Consider the following 23,279-nt stretch of genomic DNA (forward strand, 5'->3'; position numbering starts at 1 on the left):
GAGTCAGAGTAATGCCCAGTCCACTTTCTCGAACGATTTGGTTGCGTCTAGGGTCAGCAAAGCAAGCTTCTGCAAATCCTGATTCACAACATCTATTAGGTTCAGGACTCTACAAATATTGTCTCCAGTCGACCTGTGCAGTATAAATCCCATCTGATCTGGGTCTATAATATCGGGAAGGGCGCCTGCCAAGCGATTTGCCAAAATCTTCGAAAGCATGTTAGCGTTGAGGTTTAGGAGTGAGATAGGCATGTATGAGCCATTATCTCTGGGGTCTTTCCCCGGTTTAAGAATGAGGACTGTGATTGAGTCCTGCATAGAGGTGGTGATGGTATCCGAAATAGCAAAATAATTAAAAATGGTTGCTAGGGGAGCTATAAATTGGGGGCGGAACATTTTATAAAACAGTGTTGTATATCCATCTGGGCCCGGGGCTCTGGATTTGAGACTCTTAATAGCTGCATCGACCTCCTCACCTGAGATAGGGGTCTCAAGGCTCTCCCTTACAGAGTCCCTGAGGTGAGGAAGAGCAGCACCTCGCAGGTAGTCCTGTTGTTCTGCTTGGGTCCTCGGGGATGCTGACATTATTTCCTAGAGGTGGGCGACTGCATGTCGTAGCTTGTCCTGTTCTGTAAATTGGACTTTGCCTTGGGGGTCACGTTGACCCATAATAGTGTTCAGTTTCTTTGCTTTGACGAGTTTATCAACAAATAGTTTATTCGTCTTATTACTTTTGGCATAGTACCCTTGCCTGGTTTTAGCTAGCAGCTGCGCAGTGTCCTCTGCATAATGTGACTGTAGGCTCTTTCGCGCAGCCTATAGGGCCCGTTGGGATTTCGGGGACCAGCCCTTGCGCTTGCAAACAGCCTCAACTTCATGGATCTTTTTCTCCAGGTCTATGCGGGTTTGCCGCCTGCATTTGTGCAAGGCTGCTCCCTGGGCGATCAGTTCTCCTCGCACCACAACTTTCATAGCATCCCTGGTGTTAGCTGGGGACGTGTCCTCGTTCAGGTTTTCTCTGAAGAAATTCTTGATAGTCTTAGCTATTGAGTCTCTTAATGACATATCGTTAAGGACGGGGTCATACAGGTTCCATCGGCGTCTGGGAGGAGGGCTTGGGTCGTGGGTCCGGAGCGTCAGGGCAACTGGTGCGTGATCGGAAACCACCATGTGGCCAACGTCGTAAGTGAAGGCTAAGATTTGGGGGGAGGCCAGCAGGAGATCGATCCGGGAGAAGGTTGTGTGCACATATGAGTAGAAGGAGTAATCCCTTTCATTGGGATTGTTTTTATTCTGTTTTATCTCCATCCATGTCACTGGATATTTGGGATTGTATTTACTGTATTCTCAAATTTAGTTTTTTTTAAAGTTATAATCTCTTCTGCAGTGTATAGGGGGGAATCCCCCATGTCCACTCTTTTTTTCCCCTTCCCAGCCCATCTTTCCACTTTGTTTGTTTATTTATTACTTTACCTCTGTGTTCTTTAAAGTTTATGTTGTATTTCTATTTATTTTCCATTTTGTGCAATATTCCCCTGTACCGATTATTAATTAGATACATACTTTTTCATTTTAACTCTAAAATGCATCTTCTGTCCAGTTCTATATAATTGTTTTATTTTGGTGAGGGTTTTATGACTCAATGAGTGCATTTTCGTCAAATATAATTGAAGCAATGGTGTTGTTTTTCAGTTCAATGTATTCTAATGGAATGATGCATTATTATTGTAGGGTACCGGGTCATAGGCCCTGTCAGAAACACTTTGCCCATTATTTTCCTTTGACTCTGCACCACCTTTTCCCACAAATCCTCTACTGTGGGGCAGGCATGGTGTCACTTTTGTATTTTGAAACTATGCCATTGTGGAAAGCGAGTAGTAAAAATGAATTGTTATTATATTACAGTTGTGAACAATCAGCTAAGCCATTTATATTAACTTTACTCTTATACTTTTTCACACCATTTTTTCAAAGGAGATCTCAACTGCATAGCTGGTGCAACTTCAAGAAATGGTGGTTTTATTTGGGATGTAAAGAAAGGAAAGATGATTACTCGATTTAATGAGGTGAGAAGTAAACTATTAAAGTTTCTGTCCGATGCTTAATTTGGCACTATAATGAGAGCAGTAATAGATAACACAAAGGTGAATGGCATGCAACCTGGTGATGTGTTGGAGGATGTTTAAGCTAGTAACAACAAATGAGCAGAAATATGTTGTATCCCTTTAGTTGCTACTGAAATTGTAGCGTGTCCGTATAGTGACACCAAATCCTATAGGTGGTTATGTTATGGTATTGGCATTTCTAAAGCGCGAGCGTTTGCTCAAGGGCATTTTGGCGCTGAAGAGGGAGCAACCTCCAACAAGGAGAACAGGAAGAAACCAGCCTTTAGCAGAAAAGGAGTGTCTTTATCGTTTTCCTAAAGGCAAGATGATTAGAGAATTTCTATATAGGAGAGGCAACTCATTCCATGCAATGGCAGCGGCTACGGAAAAGGCCCTACCTCCTACCCGTGCACGTCGATAAGGCTGCACGATAAGTAAGTCCGCAGTTGCAGAATGCAGCTGGTGGGTAGGATAGTAGCGCATAAACCTATCTTGGAAAAACTCTGCTCCCAGATTGTGTACGGCCCGGTGAACAATACACAGGGCCGTAAACCTGATATGTTGATTCACAGGTAGCCAGTGAAGGCACCGTAGAACAGAGGACATATGGGCTCCATAAATGGCTACTTTTGCGACCAGGTTTTGCAAGCGCTGCAGCCTCTGAATAAGTGGTAGAAGTGACATCACCAAGACTTTGCCCTAAGATGACCTAATGGAAAGTATCGCCATGCAACCCTTCACCATGATGGCGTTCCAAGCAAAGACATTACTTAGCTTTGACTCTGATAAAATTACAGAAAGTGACATCAATGCAGTGGATAATGGATTTCTACAATAAATGTAAACATTGAAACATAACTACAAACTCTCGTAGAAGCTGTGAACAAAGCTTTTTAGATATCCCTAATATATTTTATGAAAGAGAATGGTTCAGAGAGCCTGGGTGCTGGTATCCTATACCGATGCCTTTGAACTCTAATAAGCTTGGTTGTGGCCATTGTATGTTTGGCACCTTCTCAATGAGTCTGGGGCTGAACAATATTCCTGGTTGCTACCTCAATGGTGAAGGGTGGCATTGGTGAAGCAATTGTATTATACGTGTGAAGTCATCATATTTGCCCCATGCTCTGAGACACTTTCTTTTCTTGTATTCAGACACATTTATGTGTCCAAGTATTTACCTTTCATTTAAAAGCCTAAATATTTTGCCATATTGTGCTCCAAAAATGTAAGGACTACATTCGCCCTGACTTAACCATTTCCCTCATTTTTAGTGCTCCATATCCTTCCCATATCTCTCCCGTTCCCTAGCCCCCCATCTATTGGACACTCAATGCAGTCCCTGACCTCACAGCAGGCCATAAAAATCACCAATAAAATACATATATTCTCTGCACAATGCAAATTAATTAATTAATCATATGCCAGGGTCTCAAATATTCTCTGCACAATGAAAATTAATGAATCATATGTGTGATACACCCCCATGTGACCCAGTAGCTCAGTATAGTGTTAACCCAAAGCTCATATCCTCCCATGTGGCCCCTAAGTTTACTTCGGCGTGTTTCAGGATTCAGACATGAGTCTAGGGAGCCATCGAGCCTCTGGCTAGGAGAAGACACCTGCAACTAGCAGAAGAGAGGGTAGTCAGTTCTCCTTCTTGCAATTTCTGCATTACATCCTTGCATGTCAAGAATTAGAGTACCAACACGTTCTTTCCCCTCCATAGACCTGTCAGCAGCTAGTAGAAGGTATAAAAAGACAAGGGATGAAACCTGACAAGAGCAGTTTTTAAAGAGCTCTTTGTTCTGTCTGTGCTGTTGTGGGGTCACATGGCAGTCCTTTGTTTTCATTCCCCCTTCATTGGTTGTAGAACAATGATGTATTTCTAGGTTAAAAAAAAAAAAGAATACATGTATGTTACCAACTCAGAGACAGTTCATAGAAAGCAAAAGAACAAAGATACTCACACATATAAATAAGATGAAAGCTGATATAGTCCTTCTACAAGAAACTAATTTACTGGAAACTAATGAGGATTATATGTTGAATAAAAAGTATCATGTAGAGTTGTCTAGTTGCTATCACCAAAGGTCAAGGTGAATGTCTATACTCCCCCGGCGAAATATACAAATGGTACTGGGTAATAAAATATATATATTTTTTTTTAAGACTTTATTTTGGTTTTAACATGAGCATACAGTAACGACCTGTGTTAGCAGGTCCCATCAACAAAAAGGGAAAACAGTACGTTCATAGCACCTACAATGCACATTCAAAGTCTATGAGACGATATTCCATCAGCGTGAATGTTCCTTAAGGCAGCACGCTCCGTCGAGGGTCTGAGGGGATAGCGGGGGACGGACATACAGCAGTGTTGTGGTTCACAGGTGAGGATTGAGAGATAGTGACGTCGGAAGTGGAAAGTAAATAGCTAATGTAGGGAGCCCAGATATCTGGAGGGCGTGCATGCAGGGGAAAGATCCGTAAGAACTCAGTGTCCATGTCTTGACAGTAAAGAATGTCTTTTTTCCATGCCGCTAGGGAGGGAAGGGGGCCGCGTCCCCAAGTCAGGGCTATTCTTCTGCGGGCAAGCACCAGGAGCAAAGAGGCAAGCTTCCTCACTGGGGCTTGTAGATGTTTTGTCATGCTCAGGAGGGCGGTGGTCGGGACTGGGGCCAGCACCTCACCAACAATGTCACTTGTGTGCTGTAAAACTGAGGACCAAAATCGGGCTACACCCGGGCAGTGCCAAGCGAGGTGAACAAAGTCTGCGGCCGGGGTGCCACATCTCTCGCAATGGTCGGGGGCTTCGGGGTGATGGCGCCGTTTCTTTTGGGGGGTATAGTATGTTTGGTGGACGAAGTGGAAGTGGGTCTGCTTATAGCGAGTATTTAGAGCTACTTTTTGGGTTTGTTGAAGGATATAGTTCCATTCGTCGTCGGGTATTGTGGCATGGAGGGCCATCTCCCAACGCCGTTTCGCCCTTGCGGCGGTCGTGGTTGTGTCGACGAGCAGTGATCTATAGATCGTGGAGACCAAACGCCCCTCGCCTCTTGCCCGTATTACATTGTGTAGGAGGGTCCATGTCGGCGGTTGTTTGGGGAATGTTGGTAGGAGGGCCTGCAAGGTATGCCGCAGCCTGAAATAAAGAAAGATGTCGAGCGAGGTGTCGCAACCCCTCTCCCTGATCATTTGTGGGGTTATGAACATATCCTCTGGAAAGAGGTCCCCAAATGTCTGGATGCTGGCCTTGTCCAGCCAGATCAAAAAGACTTTTTCGTTGGTCAGGGGAATGCCGGGGATAAACTTGATGGGTAGTAACGGAGAGTATCTTATCTGTAGTTCAAATTTGCGGGCAATTTTCTTCCAGATGGCAAATGAGGACAGGACTGGGTTTAGCGTGTTGTACGGAACCGGTCGATCACTGAAGATGACTGCTGTCAAGAAGTCAGGGGACGCTAGGGCGCGTTCAACTTGAACGTGTGGGCGGACATAATCGGTGGCATACCAATGGCTCAGGAATTGGGCCTGAGCGGCCCAATAGTACTTTTCTATGTCGGGAAGTGCAAGGCCGCCTTGAGCCACCGGTAGTGTCAGAGTCGTGTAAGCGACTCTTGCTGGTCTGCCCACCCATATTAGTTCCAAGATGAGGCTTCTGATTTTCTGTAGAAATGTGCGTGGGAGTATAAGGGGTATATTAGTGAACAAGTAAAGAAGTCTGGGGAGAATCATCATCTTGGTCAGTGAAACCCTCCCCCATAGTGTCAGGGGAAGTGACTTCCATCTTTGGATGCGCTCACGGAGGGATTGGAACACCTGGCCGTAGTTGTCTTTAAAGATCTCGTTGTGGTTAAGCGACATAAGGATCCCAAGGTAGCGAACCCTGGTGCTTTCCCACTTAAATCCGTGGTCATCACGAAACTTAAGAGTGGGTATTGTCAGCGGAAAAATTACCGATTTCGAATGATTTATTTTGAGACCAGAGATGCCACTAAATCGGATCACCTCGCGCATAATTGGATTAAGATTCGTTTGGGGATCTCTGATGAAGAGCATCACGTCATCAGCATAGAGGGAGACGATCAGTTTGTGTGGTCCCAGGGTGATGCCACTATTCATACGGTGTGTTCTTAGCCTAGAGGCAAGTGGTTCCATAACTAAGGCAAAGATAAGGGCCGATAGGGAGCATCCCTGCCTAGTGCCGCGTTCCAACCTGACTCCGGGAGACCTTGCAGTGCCGAGGGTGATGTAGGAGCGGGGCTCATTATATAGTAGTGAGACCATCTTGATAAAAGTTTTCCCCAGACCCATTTGTGTGAGTGTTGCAAAGAGGTAAGGCCATTCGAATGCCTTCTCAGCGTCTAACAGCACCGCAATGGCCTGCCGTGAAGGGTCGAGTGCGGCAATGACGCCAAACAGTCGTCGAATACCGTACGTCGTGCTGCGGCCAGGAATAAAACCGGCCTGGTCACCCAGGACCAGTGCGTGCATGAGAGGAAGGAGACGGTTTGCGAGAATCTTGGCCAGAATCTTGTTATCGAGGTTAATCAGCGAGATCGGCCTGTAGGAGGCGCAATCATCCTGTGGTTTGCCTGATTTATGGATAAGAATTACATTGGCTTCGCGGAGGGTGGGACGAAGGATCCCCCGCTCTAGGGCCTCTTTGTACACCTGGAGGAGTAATGGGGCTAGCGCGGGTGCGTGGGCCTTATAAAATGCGCCTGTCAGGCCATCAGGACCGGGTGCCTTGGTGTTTGGGAGAGATTTTATTGTCTCGATGATTTCCTCTTGTGTGATGGGTGCGTTCAGTGGTTCGCGTAAATCATGGATTACCCAGTACAATTCGGTATCGTTAAGGTAGTTCTGAAGCTCTTCGGGGTTACTGGTGATATGGGAGCTGTACAGGTCTTGGTAGAATTTGTGGAATGTGCGTACAATCTCTTCTTTGGTATATGTCAGATTTCCCTGTGTGTCGCGGATGCATTCCACCCGGGGGGGAGTTTGATCTAGCCTCAGAAGGCGGGCCAGGAGTGCCCCGGGTTTCTGCCCCTCCCCATACTGCCTAATCATGTGTTTGCGGCTCAAAAATTTCAGCTCACGTTCGGCTGTCTCTTGAAATTTGGATAATTCTATCTTTAGATTGGCCTGGGTCCGCGCGTCTGGGGATGCGGTTTGTGTATTTTCTAGGTCTTTCAGGCGATGTTCACTTTCCGTTAGTTCACGTCTAATCAGTTTTAGGATGCCATTTTCTTTGGCCATGCACACGCCTCTCACATAACATTTCAGTGTTTCCCATAGCGTGCCGGCTGAATCGACTGAGCCCTGATTTATCTCAAGGAAAGTGGTGATGTTTTGGCATAGCTCATCAGCGAAGTCAGGATCTGAGAGCGAACCAGACTTGAATCTCCAGTTCACGGGAGTTCTTGGGAACGCGTATAGCATAAAGTCGAGTGTAACCATGGAGTGGTCTGAGAGGGTTCGTGGCATGATTTGGCAGGAACCCCATGTGTATGGACTGTGTGCTGACACCAGTAAGTAGTCGATGCGGGAGCTGGTATTGTGGACTGCTGAGTGAAAGGTATAGTCCTGGGAATTTGGATGAGTGTGTCTCCAGATATCAGATAGTTCAAAGGCCTGGCAGATCTCTGAGACCTGCCGACTGGCCATGCAGGTTCTGCTGTTGGAGCCGTGTGATTTGTCGATTTGGGGGTCGAGCGGGGTGTTGAGATCTGCACCCCAGATGATCGTCGCAGAGGTGTATGCACCTAGGTTTGACATAACCCAATTAAAGTTATTCGGACCATCGACATTGGGGGCGTAAGTGTTCACCAAAACTATTTCCCGCCCAGCAAGCAGGCCTCTTACCAACAGGCACCTGCCCTCTTCGTCCTTCTTGAAGCTGATCAGGCTAAAGCTTGCTTTCTTGTCAATCAGTATTGCCACTCCTCTTGCGTATGAGGAGTATGAAGAAAAGTATCTGTGACAGCCCCATGAACGGGCCCAGAGATGCTCTGCTGACGATGTAAGGTGGGCTTCTTGTAGTATCGCAATAGTAACCGTGTGTCGCCGCAGATATTGCAGAACTTTCCTGACTTTGGAAGGTTGGTTTCCACCTCGGATATTCCAAGTGGCAATTTTAAGTGACCCCAGATTGCAGCGATAGAGAGGAGGGGAATGGCGCCGCCTCAACCCCGTGGATCACACAGAGCTCAAAGACGCCGATGGGCGTGTTATGTGTCACAGGTTCCGGAATAAGGATCTGTACTTGTAGTGTGCTTGAACGTGGTTGGTGGGGCGAGGACAACTTGATAACACTTGGATCCCTCCCTTGCGCAGGCAACCCCCAACAGGCCCGCGGAATACCCACCCACTTCTGCCTGGGCAACTCCCAACTGGCCCAGATTTAACAGTCCCCAATAAACAAAACAGTCAGCATTGCTGTGCTAGGGGCACTAGTGGCCCTCCAAGTGGAGGCTAGCTCCCAACCTCAGAGTGTGTTTGTTCCGTAGCAGAGATGTTGTTTTCTTGTATCAGCGAGATATCTCCTGTTTTTGCCAGTGGCAGGATGGGTCCTTTATGGCGGATCCCTTCTCGGTCTGTTTCCTCGTTGGGGGTTTGGTACATTCGGGGCGGGTCTGCAGCCGTTGCGGTCTAGGTATTCATTTGTCTCCTCCGGCGTGTTGAAAAACTGCGTTTTGCCTTTGTATTGAATCCGAAGTTTTGCCGGGAAAAGCATAGAGTACTGAATTTGATTTTCCTGTAATGGCCATTTTACTGCTGTGAATGAGCGCCTTTGCGCCTGAACCGCCTGGGAGAAGTCTGGGAAGAATTGGATCCCATCTCCGTCATACTGAAGTTCACCCCTGTCCCTGGCGGCTCTCAGAATGGCGTCACGGTGTCTGTAATTAAGCAATTTTGCTATTATGCGTCTAGGATTTGATCCGGGCACCGGTCGTGTGTTGGGGACTCTATGGGCTCTCTCGACCACGAAAAGCTTGGATAGGATCTCTGTTCCGAATAGCTCTGTGCAGATCTTCTCTACGTATTCCTCCATTTTTTGGACAGGTTGGTGTTCTCTAACACCCACGATCCGCACATTGTTCCGGCGTGAGCGGCCTTCGAGATCTTCATTCTTGGCGCTTACCGCCTTCACCTGTGCTTCTAGTAGGGATACTCTGGAGGTTAGGGCCGTCGAGCCGTCATCGAGGTCAGAGACCCTCTGCTTAACGGTATCTAGTCTATCAGCATGTTTGTCCAGCCGATGTTGGAGTTGGTCGACTTTGGAAGAGAGGGAATCCAATTTGCTGCCCAGACCTCCGATTCCTGCTTTGAGATCTAGCAGGATTTCTCTGATCTCGTGCTCCTGTGACTCTCCGGCTTCATGGGGCAGTTCTTGATCGGGCAATTGCGGACTGCTGCTTGGGATTGCCTTGGAGGAGGAGCCGCCTTCAAAATTTAGCTTGCGCTGTGATCTGTCATTTTTCCCCATCTTTGTGCTGGATACGGGTGGCGGGGCACCAGGGATGCAGCCCGCGGCGTCCCCGCGACGGGTAACTGGGGGGTCACAGGGTAATTCAGTAGCCAGACGGCCAGGGGGGTCGTCGGTGGACGCTGCAGTTCCTAGATCTCGGGTTTATTATCGGCTCAGTGCCGGTGCAGTGACCGCCGCGGGTAGAGAGGAGTCGCGTGTCGCAGTCGCAGGAGAAGAGCCACCAGCCCCAGGGCGACGCGACTCCAGTACTCTCTTCAGCAGGCCCTAGATAGTGTTCCAGACTGGGCAGGCCTGCGCTCAGGTTCAGGGGTCGTGGTCACATCAAGGGCTGATCTGGTGTCCGCACATTAAGTGCTATGGGGGGGGGGATCTTTGCTGTCTTGGGGATAACCGGTTATTCTTGTCACTCGGGTATGCAGGATAAGGCTCTCCCGCGCGGCCCCCTGGTGAGTGCGGTCTCTCCGCCCGCGCCCGCGAGCCGCGACCCCCGGGAGGGAGCGCGACCCTAGGGACGCCTCAGCGCCGGGATGCAGGGGTCTCTGCCGCGCGCCCAGCCAAGCGCTGATTTTCCCAGGATTTTTAGGACCGCGGGGCCCGCAGGGACTCGAGGGCCACCGGCCCGTATCACGGGGTCTATGGAGCCGCCCGCCACCGGCGCCCGCGACCGGGGAGGAGACGCAGGGCGCGCGTACCTGGATTTTCGCCGCTCGTCACTCCGGCTTCGGCGTTGTCTCTCTCGGCGCCAGCGGGCCCCGCTGGGCCGCGGATCGCGTGGCAGCCGCCGCAACCGCGGACTTCAGGAGCACTGGAGGCGTCGCGGGGACGCGGTTCCTCGAATCCCACAGCGCCGCAGGGACCCTGGCAAGGCGCAGGTCTCGACGCGTGTCGGGGCGGCCAGCTCCGCCTCCCGTGCGATCGTCTCCTTCGGCTCCAGCGGGGCCGCGTCCTCCAGTCGGATGAGGAGCGGGAGGGGGGGTGGCAGGCCTCTCCGCACCCCGCACACTGACGAGATCGTAATGGGCAAGTGGAATGCCTGCAGGAATCCGTGGGGAAGCGTATCAGCTGTCGATGGCTGGTGATCTCGCACTGTGAAAATGCCGCAGAACGCAGGATTATTCAGGATCTTTAGGGAGCTCTATGGAGCTCACAGGGAGGCCGCCATCTTGGGAGGCTCTCTAGCGCCCTCTACGGTAATAAAATAATTGATCGGGAGGGTAGGTATGTTGCAACTGAGATCATTTTGGGTGGGACAGCCCTCATTCTTGTAAATATTTATGCTCCGAACACAGACCAGGGTGATTTTTACTTAGAGATAGGAAATATTTTGGACACGTTACAAGGGGAAGGGTATATTTTGGATACGTTACAAGGAGAAGGTATTATCTTGGGAGGAGATTTCAGTCAGGTTATTGAAACAGTGCTGGATAGATCACCAAAACAGTCCGCATGAGAAGGAGGGAAAGGCCATTCAAGAACCAAGGAATGCCATGCAGACTTGGGCATTGATAGACGCGTGGCGAACATTGAATCCCAATGCTAGGCAATATACCTTTTATTCTAACTCAAATAATACCTCATTGTGTATTGTTTTTTTGAAATTTCTAAACAACATTGTTGTCTAATGCAATTAATTCTTTAGTAGGGAATAAAGTCATTTTGGATGATGCAGATAGCAGCACATGTCCTTGAAATGTTTACTGGCAGATGCTAATAGAGGTACAGGGTGGAGACTTTATACATTCTTGCTCTCTGATATAGCTTTTAGAGAAACTATTAAAGAAGAGCTTACTTACCGCATAAAAGAAAATAGGCTCAGTAGATGATATTCTTTTGCAGGGGAAGCATTGAAGGCCACCATCAGGGGAAGATTATTAGTTTTACATCACATCTTTAAACAGTTAGTGTGCGAAGAAGAACAATTAAACATATGCACTGAGAGAGGCAGAAAAGAAGAATTATAATGAACTGTCATAGACATAGAGAAGTGGATATTTTGCGCTAGACAGAAACTGGATCGCTGGTTGACCGAAAAGGCTGAGAGCGCCCTGTTTCATGTTAGACAATCTTATTGGGAATTTGAGGAGAAGGCAGGTACTTTACTGGCTAACAGGATAAAAAGGATTGAAGAAAGCAAGAGCATTATATCCATTGTTACATATGATAATGTGTTTTTGACTACAAATGCAAGCATTTTGGATGCATTTAAGAATTTCTATGAAGCTCTGTATAAGGCTGAGGACAAATGCACTGACGCTGGCAAATTAGAGTTTATTAGGGGGTTTAGATTACCTGTTATGCAAGATACTGATGTTGAGATGCTAGAGGCAATGACGACTAAAGAAGAGTTATGCAATGACAAATACGCCAAGGGGAGAAAGTCCAAGTCCAGATGGGTTTCCGATAGAATTTTAGAGCATGTTTAGTAGTTTGCTTAGTCCTATTCTGTTGGAGGGGAACTTTACCAGAATCTATTAAACAGGCCCTAATTACACAAATTCGCAAGCCGGGTAAGGATCCTGGTAAATGTACAAATTATAAACCATTTCCTTGCTCAATGTGGATGTCAAACTGTTAGCAAACATGTACGCTTCGAGGTTGTAATTGTGTTTATTTGTAAAGCGCTTAAACACAAGTGAAGTGTTTCAAGGTTGGAGGGAACAAGAAAATAGAGGACATTCTTAGGCCTTGAAGTTTCCGAATGATCTAACAAAAAGTAACTAGCATACTAGGCCTGACGGCATTGCTACTAATGCAAGTGCAAGACGAGAAGGAGAGAAAGGCGTGAAGAGATGGAGAAGAACAAACAATCCATAAACTACCGTACTAGGCTAACAACGTTTCAAATAGTGCAAGTACATGACAAAGAGTGAGGCGATAGCGGGCAGACGGAGAAGGAAAAGAACATACAGAACAAAAAACGACTGCACTAGGCATGGCAAACTAGGCCTAGTACATTCAGATCATGTAAGTGCGCAGACCGGAGTGCAAGGGCTGGGGAGGGGAACCAATGTGCCCAGTCCAGCAGGGCCCTGGGTTAAGTGCAGAGAGGATACCCTTCTTATGGAGCGAATTCCGAAGTGCTGACCAGAGTGCAGAGGCCTGGAGGCAAGTGCAAAGACTGGCGGGGGAGCCTGGGACCTGTGAGGCTCTGGAGATGCACGAGACGACCAGTCAGCAAAACTGAGCGGAGTTAGGGAAGAGAAGGAGGAGGCAAGTAGGCTAGAAGAGAAATGAGGTTAGCAAGGGAGAGTGAGAGAGAAAGAGGAAGGTCTTGAGGAGGTTCCAGTACTTAAGGCGATCTGGCTAAAGACAGAGAGGCAGGGGGGTTGTTCCAGAGGGAGGCACCTGCAGAGGATAAAGATCCACCCCCAAATCTCTGTTTGGAAAAACGGCTCGCCCACAGAGATTTGGCGGAGTATTTTTGAAGAGAGCGTTGTAGATAGTTCGGGCCCTGGCCCCAGAAAGCCCTGTGGACTATGCAGAGGGTCTTGAACTTGATCCTTGCAGCCACGGGGAGCCAGTGGAGGGATTTCAACACCAGAGAGATGCAGTCCCTGGGCTTGAGGCCAAGGTTAAGTCTTGCTGTTCTGACTGAGTTGTATAGGACGGAGAGTAGAGGGAGGGAGATTGAGAAAGAGGCTGTTGCAGTAGTGGAGCCTAGTGAGAACCAGGGCTCTGGACAAGGTGAGCCTTTGGGGGAAAGTGAGAAAAGGTACAATACCTCTGAGGAGGTACAGCTGGTAGTGGGACTTTTTAGAGGCGTTCGAGATGTGAGAAGAGAAGGAGCGAGTGGAGTCAGAGATGACCCCCAGATTTTTTTCCCTCACTAGCAGGTGGGGGCGCAGGTCCAATGGAGGCCAACCAAAGTGAAAGACGGAAACCGGGCGCAGGGGTCCCAATGAAGATGATCTCTGTCTTAATGGCATTGAGGCAGAGATCATTAGCAGCATACCAAGACTGAATTGCGGACAGACATTCAGGAATGAGTGAGGGGGGGAGGAGGCCGAGGGTAGCCTGAATGAGAGCTGCAGGCTAGAGGTGAATGTAGAGATCCTATGGGCCAAGGGAGCCATGTAGACATTCAAGAACCAGAGGATAAGTTATATCATTGGGGGACACCACAAGTAGCGAGTTATAGAGGAGAGAAAGGACCCAAGTTCCACCTCGGAAGGGCAGTCAGAGAGAAAGGCGGCGAGCCACACCAGGGCCTGATCTGTAATGCCCAGGGTATGATGGAGATGGGAGATCGGGTTGTTGTGGTTTACAGTATCGAAAGCAGAAGAGCGGTCAAGAAGAATGAGGACAGATGGATAGTTAGAGTCAAGATTTGAGAGCAGGTCTCCACAGGAGTTCAGAATAGCAGTTTCCGTGCCTCTGAATGCTCTAAAGCCAGATTGATGTCATGGAGACAACCAACAAATTCAGTGTGGAGGGTGAGCTGAGAGATAGCCAACTTCTCCAGGAGTTTGCCAAGGAAAGGAGCAACAGAGATCAGCGATAGTTTGCCAGAATAAAGGGGTTGGCAAAGGGTTTTTTGAGCAGAGGGTGGACAAGAGCGTGCTTGAGAGAGGTGGGAAAAACTCCAGTGGCGAAGAGGACAGCCAAGGCTGGAGCGAGGGAGGAGTGAATGTTGTACTGGATGGTTTTGGAGGGGCAAGGGTCCACTTGTTTGGAAGAGGCTTTCATAGACCGGACTTGTCTAGAGACGTTCTCAGGTGTGACAGGAGTTGGTGTCGGAGGGGGTGCAGAAGAGAGAGAGGAATGAATTTCCAGTGTTTTGACAGCAAACTGTGCAGCCAGGGCCAAGCGAAGGGCCTGGGTGGGTGCCGTGGAGGGTGAGGCTACAGTAGGATTGGCCAGTTCCTTGCAATCTTTAAAAGGTTTGGCTGTGTTGTTAGATGCTGCGGAGATGCCGGCTTGAAAATAGACTCTTTTCTTGGAGCGGATGCAGAGTCTACAGTCCCTTTGAAGCAAGCGGCAGACCACTTTGTCAGAGAGAGTGCCTGAAGATCCCCATTTCCGTTCTGCTGCTCTGCACTTGTGTTTAAGGGCAGCCAGATCAGAGTTATACCAGGGGTTGTACTTTTTGGCAGGTTTCAGTTGGACCCTACTCACAGGGGCAAGAATGTTGAGAGTGTTGGAGATGGAAAGGTGAAGGTTAGCGAGGGCTGTGTCAGGCTGGTAGTCAGCCGCAGGAGTAGAAGGAGGAGAGTAGATGGAGGCAAAGGCAGCCACTAACACTCTTTTCATGGGTCGGAAGACCTTGAAGGTGGTCGGCGGCGCAGGGTGTGCCAGTGCTAAAGGAGAAGAGAGCTTCAAGTGAGAAGATAGTGATCAGTCCAGAAGAGTGAGGTAGTGAGAGGGATAGAGAGAGGGATGTCTGTGGAAAGGAGAGCATCCAAGGTGTGGCCAGCGGTGTGCATCGGACCCGCAGGTAGAATGGAGAGAGAAGGAGAAGAGAAAGAGAGTGGCATTGGGTGCGGAAAGGTCCTGAAAAGTCAGAAGAGTCAGGAGAGTCAAGATTGATGTTAAGATCCCCCAGTAGGAGGACTTGGGGAGAGGAGGAAAGGAGAGCAGAGGACAGGTCCACCTATTCTGGGAGGAAGAGGGTGGACTGGCCCAGCGGCCAATAGAATGTGGCCAGAGTAAGAGAGGAGACAGGAGAGAGGGAGAGGGAGAGGGAGAGGGAGAGGAAGAGGGAGAGGGAGAGAGAGAGAGAGAGAGAGAGAGACTGCAGACCAGAGAGAGAGAGACTGCAGACCAGACAGTCAAAGGAAGAGCTGGTCTGAGTGGGAATAACAGAAACAGGGATCCACTCTGGAAATATAAGGGCTACTCTACCTCCTGGCCTGTTGGGCCTAGGCTCGGAGAGGAACTTGTAGCCTTCGGGGAGAAGTGTTTCAAAACTCACGACAGAGCTGTCTTAAACCATGTCTCACTAAGAGCAAGAACATCGAGATCCAGGAGTTCAAGGAGGTGGCAGATGTTGGAGTAGTGCTTGACAGCAGAGCGAGAGTTAAGCATGGCAACATGGAGCAGTTTGCCATTTTTTAAAGACTTACGGGGGGTAAAGGGGACAGAAATCCTCCTGCCCCCTATAAGCGGCGAGAGTGCCTGAGAGATAGAGGTAGGAGGAGGCAGAGGACCTGAAGATGCAAGGATGTCAATGAGGAGAGAGCAGGTAAGGGAGCCAGGCGGGTTAAAGACGGCAAGGGAGCCGTAGTGATAGAGTCAATGTGGTCAGGTGGAGGCAAGGTAGCTACAGGGGTAGAGCTGGCAAGGAGCCAGGGAAGCCGTGGAAGCAGATGGCAAGGGAGCCAGTGAGGAGGAAGGTGGAAAGTTGATAAGGCGAGGGAGGAGCCTTTAAAAAAGTAGGAGGTTGGGTTGAGGCCCCTGTACTAGGATGGCACCATTCCGATGACCCTGGAGGTGGAGAAGAAGGCAAGAAGGACCTCCCAGCGTTAATGTGTGAGGAAGAGTAGGGAGAGAGCAGAGCAACCATATGAAGAGTCCACAGGTTGAGTGAAGGAATGACAAAGAGGATGTCGGTGAGAGTCTCTCTGGCGGAAGCACTGACGTAGATGTCAGCGATAGGCAGGCTGGGTTGGCAAATACATGTCTAAAGTTTTACTGTATGCAGATAATTTACTGCAATTGCTTTCAAATCTAGAGGATTCCTTCAACAATGTAATGGACATTGCAAAATTGTATTGGTAAAATATCAAACTTCAAGGTGAATAAGTCTTAGACAGAAATATTTCCCAATACTGAAGGGTATTTAGACGTTGAGTCCCTGGTAATGAATTCCATTGGTCGAAAGATGCATTCACGCATTTAGGGGTATAAGTTTTGCAGGACACTGTACACATGCTGGAGCATAATGTTCTTATTAAACTTAAAGAAATGTCTTCCAAATGTAAAAGAGAGTCCAAAATTTACCTCATGTTATGGGGAAAGATTGGCACTATCGAGATGACTCTGCTTCCCATAATATTATATTTATTGAATATGCTACCTCTGCCTCTCTCCCAGGCTGTACTCAAGAAAATTAGGAAAGTGTCATGATTTCTTATGGGGTAATGGCTCCCGTTCAAAGTCTATCCTTCTACAACCAGTGGATGAAGGGGGATTTGGTTACCCAAATATAAGAAAGTATCATGCTGCCTTTTCCTTGCGATGCCTTCACCACTGGATCAATGAGGTTTCTGAAGTCACGCCGTGTGGGTGAGCATAGAGAAGGATTCAGTTCTAACGGTGTCATTAGATTCCCTCCTCACAATGAATAGTAGTCTCCAAATGGAGAGGACTCCACCTAGAGTGTGCCATATGATTGCAGAATGGGAATATGTAACCGAACGTCTGAGACCAAATATTTACTATCACTGGAATTGTGCATAGGGAAGAATCAATCTATTACGCTTGACAATAAAATGTTGCAGTGGCGCTCCTGGAAACATATGAAACAGGTGGTGGTGCCGGAAACACGAGAGCAACTGAAGAACAAGGCAAAGGATATTACATCAAAAATTCATTTTATTTTGTATAAATTGTAAAAAATCTTTAATTAGTTCATTTTTATAAAAAAACATCCTATATAGCAGACATTCATACATTCATTCATACTAATACAACTCTAAAAATAGTATATTTACATTTTTTAAAGGGAAATGTGAAGCAAATGCAGCAACTGTTCCATTGTTAAGATAAAAATTACACTTTCAAGAAAAAACAATTAATGGGATCAAAGAAAAGCAAACAGATACAAATTCTGTGTGATGGAAAAGTAAACAACACTTCCAGTGTTCAGTAATAATGGTTCACTCCAGACAAAAGTTATCGACTATTAGTGCCCAGACTATTGATGCCAATATAAATGAGTCTTCTTAGTCAAACAGGCTTCTTAATACATAGTTTCGACTTGGATAGTTATCTATGTCTTCATCAGGATAGGGATGAACCTAACAACATTTCTGAGAACCATACACGAGATGGTAAAAAGGTCTTGGCTTAACCAGCTTCTCCTCTGTACTAGAGATGCTGGGTCAAATACAGGTAATCCTCGTTATAAAGCACACTCCAGGAAATTTGTAAACATCAAAGATCCCTCAATATCAAAAAGGATAACTCTCCTTGACTTTGTATAGATGAAGTGTCGGCACCGTCTGTCTCTTATAGAGGCCAACTTCGTAATGATGAAAAAAGAGATAGACAAAAATTGTGGCCGCCGTAACGTCCCCACTGTGTCGCAGTTCCTACTCTGCACGCGACACCGCTTCCAATATATGGGGCGTAACACTCCCAAATGTCTTCTGTGCACGCAATACGAAGATTAAATGAGGTCGCTGTAATGTTCCTTCTGTAAAGCAGTTTCTACTCTGCATGCAGCACCACTTCTCGCGCAGAGTGACCGTCGCCCACGGTGAGTCCCGGCCGACTAAGGAGACCCTGGAAACATATACATATCCTTGAAGGCAATGCGTTGGTGTACTTCGTTTTATTATGATTCAAATACAAATTGCATGCTGTGGAAATATCAATGTTCAATATCCTACAGGGAATAATCATGTCCATCCTTTCTCCTATGAACGCCAATGTCCGCGACCCACCTGGTTTAGATGCCATGGTAATGAGCTGTTCACTCTCGGCGTCTGTAATCTACAGGTAACTATTTGATGTTTCTGAATTACCTATGGATCAACCGGAACAGAAAACCTGGGAATCTGAGGTGAAGGTGGCAATTTCAGATTCTGATTGGTTACTAACATGCAAGAACATGAAAATATTTAAATTGGGCCTAGATTTACACTACACTCAGCAGAGAATCATCCATTGCCTATACTGGTCGCCGTGGAGGATGAAAGCGTGTAAACATCTGCAGTCAGATTCTTGTTGGTTTTGTAAGAAAGAGGTTGGTTCAAATATTCTCATAATCTGGTGTTGTGGAAAAATCTGTCATTATTGGGAAGAGGTCCTCCCCCGAATGCAATTAGTCTTTCAATCTAACTTGCCACATACTCTGCTGTTCCGTATACGGGGGCTTTTTCCGAGTGATTTACGACTCTCCACTGAAACCAGAATCTGGATATATAACGTCTTGTTGTTGGCTAAGAAGCAGATTAGGAAGTGGGAGGGTAGTGGGAAACCTCAGCTTGAAGATTGGATCCAAGGACTGTTACTGCTGTCAGCTACAGAAAAAGTGTCATATACAAAAAGAGAACTGATTGAGGAGTATCAATTGATATGGGAGGCCTTCAATACTTTATATGTCTAATTTTGCATGGGCTGGTTACCTTATAATCTGTATTGGATTCAGCAATTAATGATTTGGCTCAACCCTATTTCCTTTCCTATGTTTACCGTCTGTTTCGTTTTGTCTTGTTCCCCCTGTGGGTTGTCTAACCCCTGCAATGATCAGTTTCATTGTTCTAGCCTGTTAAGGGGGGACATGGATTTCTATCTTATAATATGTTTTGGAGGTTGAATATATTTACTGTGCTATTTTTTTACTTTGTGCTGCTGTATTTATTATTTCTCCTCTTATTACTTTTGCTGTGTTTTATCTTGACATTTCTGTATTATGCGTCACATGGATTTGTTTGTAAAATCAATAAAATAATAATGGAAAAAAGAAAGCAATGTTGAAAACTTTCACTTGTACTAATGTATAACAGAAGTGTTACATACTGTATGGGAGGGGTGTGGTGGCAGACCCTATTTCTTTTGCTCTGTGAAGGACCAGCACATGCACCAATGTCCATTCCCAAGTCTACATGCTGTCCCTTCAAGGTATTAATTGCAGCATTTGCAAAGGCACTGCATGATGCTAGTGCATCTGGAGTTCATGGAATCTGCATTTCTCAATACAAATCATCCTTACTGCTTCTTCTTGTGCCATGTTGGCATATTATACATCCTTAATAAATAAACTCTGTGCACGATATTGAAATCCTATTTTAAGATGCGCCAAATGTCCAATATGTTTGAAAACATGAACTTATTTTACACTTGTTAAGCTAAACACATAATGTAATATATTATGAAACCTTTATTACTATTATTACTATTATTGTTATTATTATTATTATGGCATTTATTGAGTGTGTGCCTAGCTTCGGGAAACAACGGAGCGCTTAACAATCATAGTGGGAAGATAAGGTCAGGGAGCATAGAAACAAGGGAGTGGGGATCTAACACCATGGGAGGGAGGGCAATAGTCAGCAATGGATCTACAAGTAATTAGGGGAGGAAACAGTGGGGATCAGATGACCCAGTCTCAGGTAAATTGAGGAGTGGACGGTATATGGCCCTAGGTGTTAGGGAGGAGCCATTCCTTGAAGAGCAGTGTCTTTAGCTACTTCCTGAACTGTAGAAGTGAGGGTTGAGTCAGATGTTGATAGGGAGGTGGTTCCAGCATCTTGGGCGTAGACAGAGAAGGCCTGTCTTCTGGTTTTGTCCCTCCTGCATCAGCAGAGTTCAAGTATGCACATGTCTTTACTTCTGGTGGATCGTAGGCCTCTAGAAATGCTGGGTTTCTCAGTGAGGTAGCTTGGCGACTTCAGGGTGACAGCCTTGTAGATGATGCAGCAGGATTTGAAAATGGTATGGGCTTGCAGTTGGAGCTAGTGCAGTTTGATGAGGGTCGGGTGATTTGGTTGAATTCACAGTCCTTTGAGTCGTGCTGCACCATGCATGACACATCTCAGGGGAGCCAGGGTAGTTGCTGGAAGGCCTTCCAAAAGGGCATTAACACCATCCAGGTGGGAGAGTACCATGGCTTGGACAGCCGATCTTAAGTTGTTTTCTGAGATGAAGGGCTTGAGTATTCACAGTTTGTACCAAGCCATATGTATCTTCCTTGCTATGTGCTGTTTGAAGGAGAGGTGTCCCTCAATGTCTGGCCCAAGGGACTTGATGCAAGTGGCCATCTGGGGTGTGAAGCGGTTTGCTAGTAAAGATTGAAGATCACAGAGGAGAGGATGGATCCTTGCGTCACTCCTCAGGAGAGGGGTAGAGTTGGTGATCTGTAGGAATCTATTTGTACAAACTGGTGGCGATTAGTAAGGTACAATTTTAACCAGCTGAGGATGATCTTGCTGATCCTCATGCAGCAATGTAGATTGTCAGTGAGTGTCTGGTTGTCTACTATGTCAAATGCTAGTGAGAAGTTAAGGAGAACCAAAAGGCAAGGATAGCCATCATCAAGAATTCTTCTGAGGTGCTCCTAGTGTCTGTAATTTCAGAACCATGATCGTGCTGCAACCCAAGGCCTGTGTAAAGAAGCAAGCCGAGGGAAAGAGGAGTGAAAAAGACTCCCCGTTGATCAGGCTGGACCGCAGACACCCATGCTACAGAGCAGTGTCGATTCCAAGTGTGCCTAAAGAGGTAGCAGAAGAAGAAGAAGAAGTTGGGAAGTGAAAGCAGTCTGCAGCCGCAGTGTTCCTGGAGCCAGTGAGTAAAGCTCTGTGTTCAGGTTCACTCTGCAAACCTTGCCGGTAACTTATCAACTTGCGTAAGAGTGGGAGCAAGTAGAAACTGTTTGTCATTCTGAAGAGTCCTGCTGACAATGGTAATGTATTATGCTAATTTTTTGTCAAAGTTGGGAGTGCTCGCGTATAAAGAAAAGCTTTTCTTTTCCCATTGTTAAACTGTTTAATGTTACCTGAGTGGTTGCGTGTCTCCAATTAAAAGTTGGAACACTTTTCAAATCACTCGTAAACCGCAACGCTAACTTTCACAAATTGTTACAAGAATTTATTGCATCAAAGAGAGGTCACATGTGAACAATTGTAGTTCCGACAGAATATCTCTGTGTAAATAAGTGGGTACACAATTACGGTTCTTTAAGGTTAAAAGATCTTCCATAAAGAATGGTCACATATACCTAAATATGTTTCTCATTTGGAGATTGGATCTTGTAACATCAAGAACAAGTATACTTTAATTGTAGAAGTTATTGAACTGACAAGAGGAACCCGCATTACCCAAGCCAAGAGGTGAACCCTTTCTATAGTGAAACCAGCCCTGTTGAAATCTATCCACCTGAATTCTGAGGTTGTTATGGTTGTTAAAGGTCCAGTGTCCTCTGATACAAGTGTGACATTGTTATACAAAGCTGGGAGTATGGCAATACAGCTTCGGGATAGCTACTAGAACCAAGAAGGTGTGAATGAAGCTGGGGAAGGGAGATGAGTGCTTTTTAGAAGATTAAGTCCATACTCTCTATTGCTGAGACTGTTGAAGTTGAGAAAGAGGCTGTCTGAAAGCAAAAGCAGGTTATACCGGTGGCAGTAAGACAGACAGACAAGGCAAAGAGGTTGCCCTTTTTTTACAGCATAGGAAAGAAGAGTGACTTGCCTACGTGTGGAGGTTGAAGAGTCGTGTCTTTCAAATGCCTAACAATTATAAGTACAAAGTTGAAGCAGAAATACCAGAACTGTGGTTGTGTACAATACTGTCAGAGGATGTTACATTAAAGGTGGTTGAACTAGTGGCATACTTTGGAACAAATGAGTCTGATCCCACAGTAACAGTACTAGAAGGGTGGTTGTCAAGAGGAAAGCAATACCCTTGGATGAAGCATCCAGACATTATGCCAAAAACACTGCAGGAGTCTTAAATAGTTGGAAAGTTGTTGAAGAAGTTGTTTATTTAAACAATAAGCCCTGAACAGGGGGCTTATTGCTATTAGTACTCCGGCCCGTAAAACTGGGGTACTAAATGCATTTCTTTTCTGTTCCAAAACGCTTGAACAGAAAAGAACTGTCTTAAAAAAAATGGCGACCGGGGAAGGGAAAACAAAGTCCGTTTTCCCTTTACATGGCGGCCATTAAAAAGAAGTGTAAAAAGGTAAACAAAATGGCTGCCGTGGAAAGGGAGAAGGGACTACATGTAGTCCCATCTCCCTTTCCATGGTGGCCATTCCAAAGATAGGGAAAATGTAAACAGAAAAAAGGCCCGCAATGGAAAGGAAGAAGGGACTATGGGCAGTCCCTTCTTTCTTTCCATGAAGGCCTGTCGCAGATCACGAGCGGATGCTCTGGGGGACAGAAGTGTTCCCAGCGCGTCCGCTCCCAAAATGGACAGGAAAGAAGGTAAGTGGGTTTGGGAGGGCGGGGTAAGGGAATTCTGTGTCTGGGGCAGGGAAAGACTTACCTGATTTCTCCAGCGAGGGGAGACGGCGGCCGACAGCCCTGCAGAGGCCCAGGGCTGTGGGATTACCATTTGATAACCCCTGTGTTCTGAGCCTCCCTATTGGCTGGTAGGCCGCCATCCCCCCCCCTCGCTGGGTACTAATTATTCTTTGAACTGTGACAAAACAATCCTGGAAAGCGGATATCCAAGATTACCATTACTTGGCTGAATTGGAAGGGGACATTTTCAACATAAAGCTGAAGAACTGTTACCAGTGGATTTTTGTTTGGTGAAGTTTTGTTTCATTTGGGGCTTACAAGAACTGGTTCAAAAATGTACTTTTCTTTTTGAACATTTGGGGAAAATTGACTTTGAACAATTCTGGGGTGATTTATCCAGGACAGGTGGCGGCTATCCAAATTACAGGTTGTTGGTTTTTCACATATTTATGTTGTTTATGATTTACTTTGAATATTTTGTTGTTTAGTGTGAGGGTCAGTTTTGTTTATGTTAGAAGTGATTCCTTTAGCTCTTGGACTAGGTAGGGA

General features: G+C 46.6%; 1 protein-coding gene across 3 annotated transcripts in view; it reads left to right on the forward strand.

The window, feature by feature from the left end:
- Positions 1–23,279, forward strand: part of WDR17 (WD repeat domain 17) — a 2,439,098-nt gene that overhangs the window by 794,113 nt on the left and 1,621,706 nt on the right. For all 3 annotated transcript variants that reach the window (XM_069631441.1, XM_069631439.1, XM_069631440.1), the window contains one exon: positions 1,975–2,066. In XM_069631441.1, the coding sequence (XP_069487542.1) occupies positions 1,975–2,066 (92 nt within the window). The remainder of the gene's footprint in view (positions 1–1,974; positions 2,067–23,279) is intronic.

The sequence above is a fragment of the Ambystoma mexicanum genome, chromosome 6q (assembly GCF_040938575.1).
Source record: "Ambystoma mexicanum isolate Mex_15411 chromosome 6q, UKY_AmexF1_1, whole genome shotgun sequence".
Classification (NCBI taxonomy): domain Eukaryota; kingdom Metazoa; phylum Chordata; class Amphibia; order Caudata; family Ambystomatidae; genus Ambystoma; species Ambystoma mexicanum.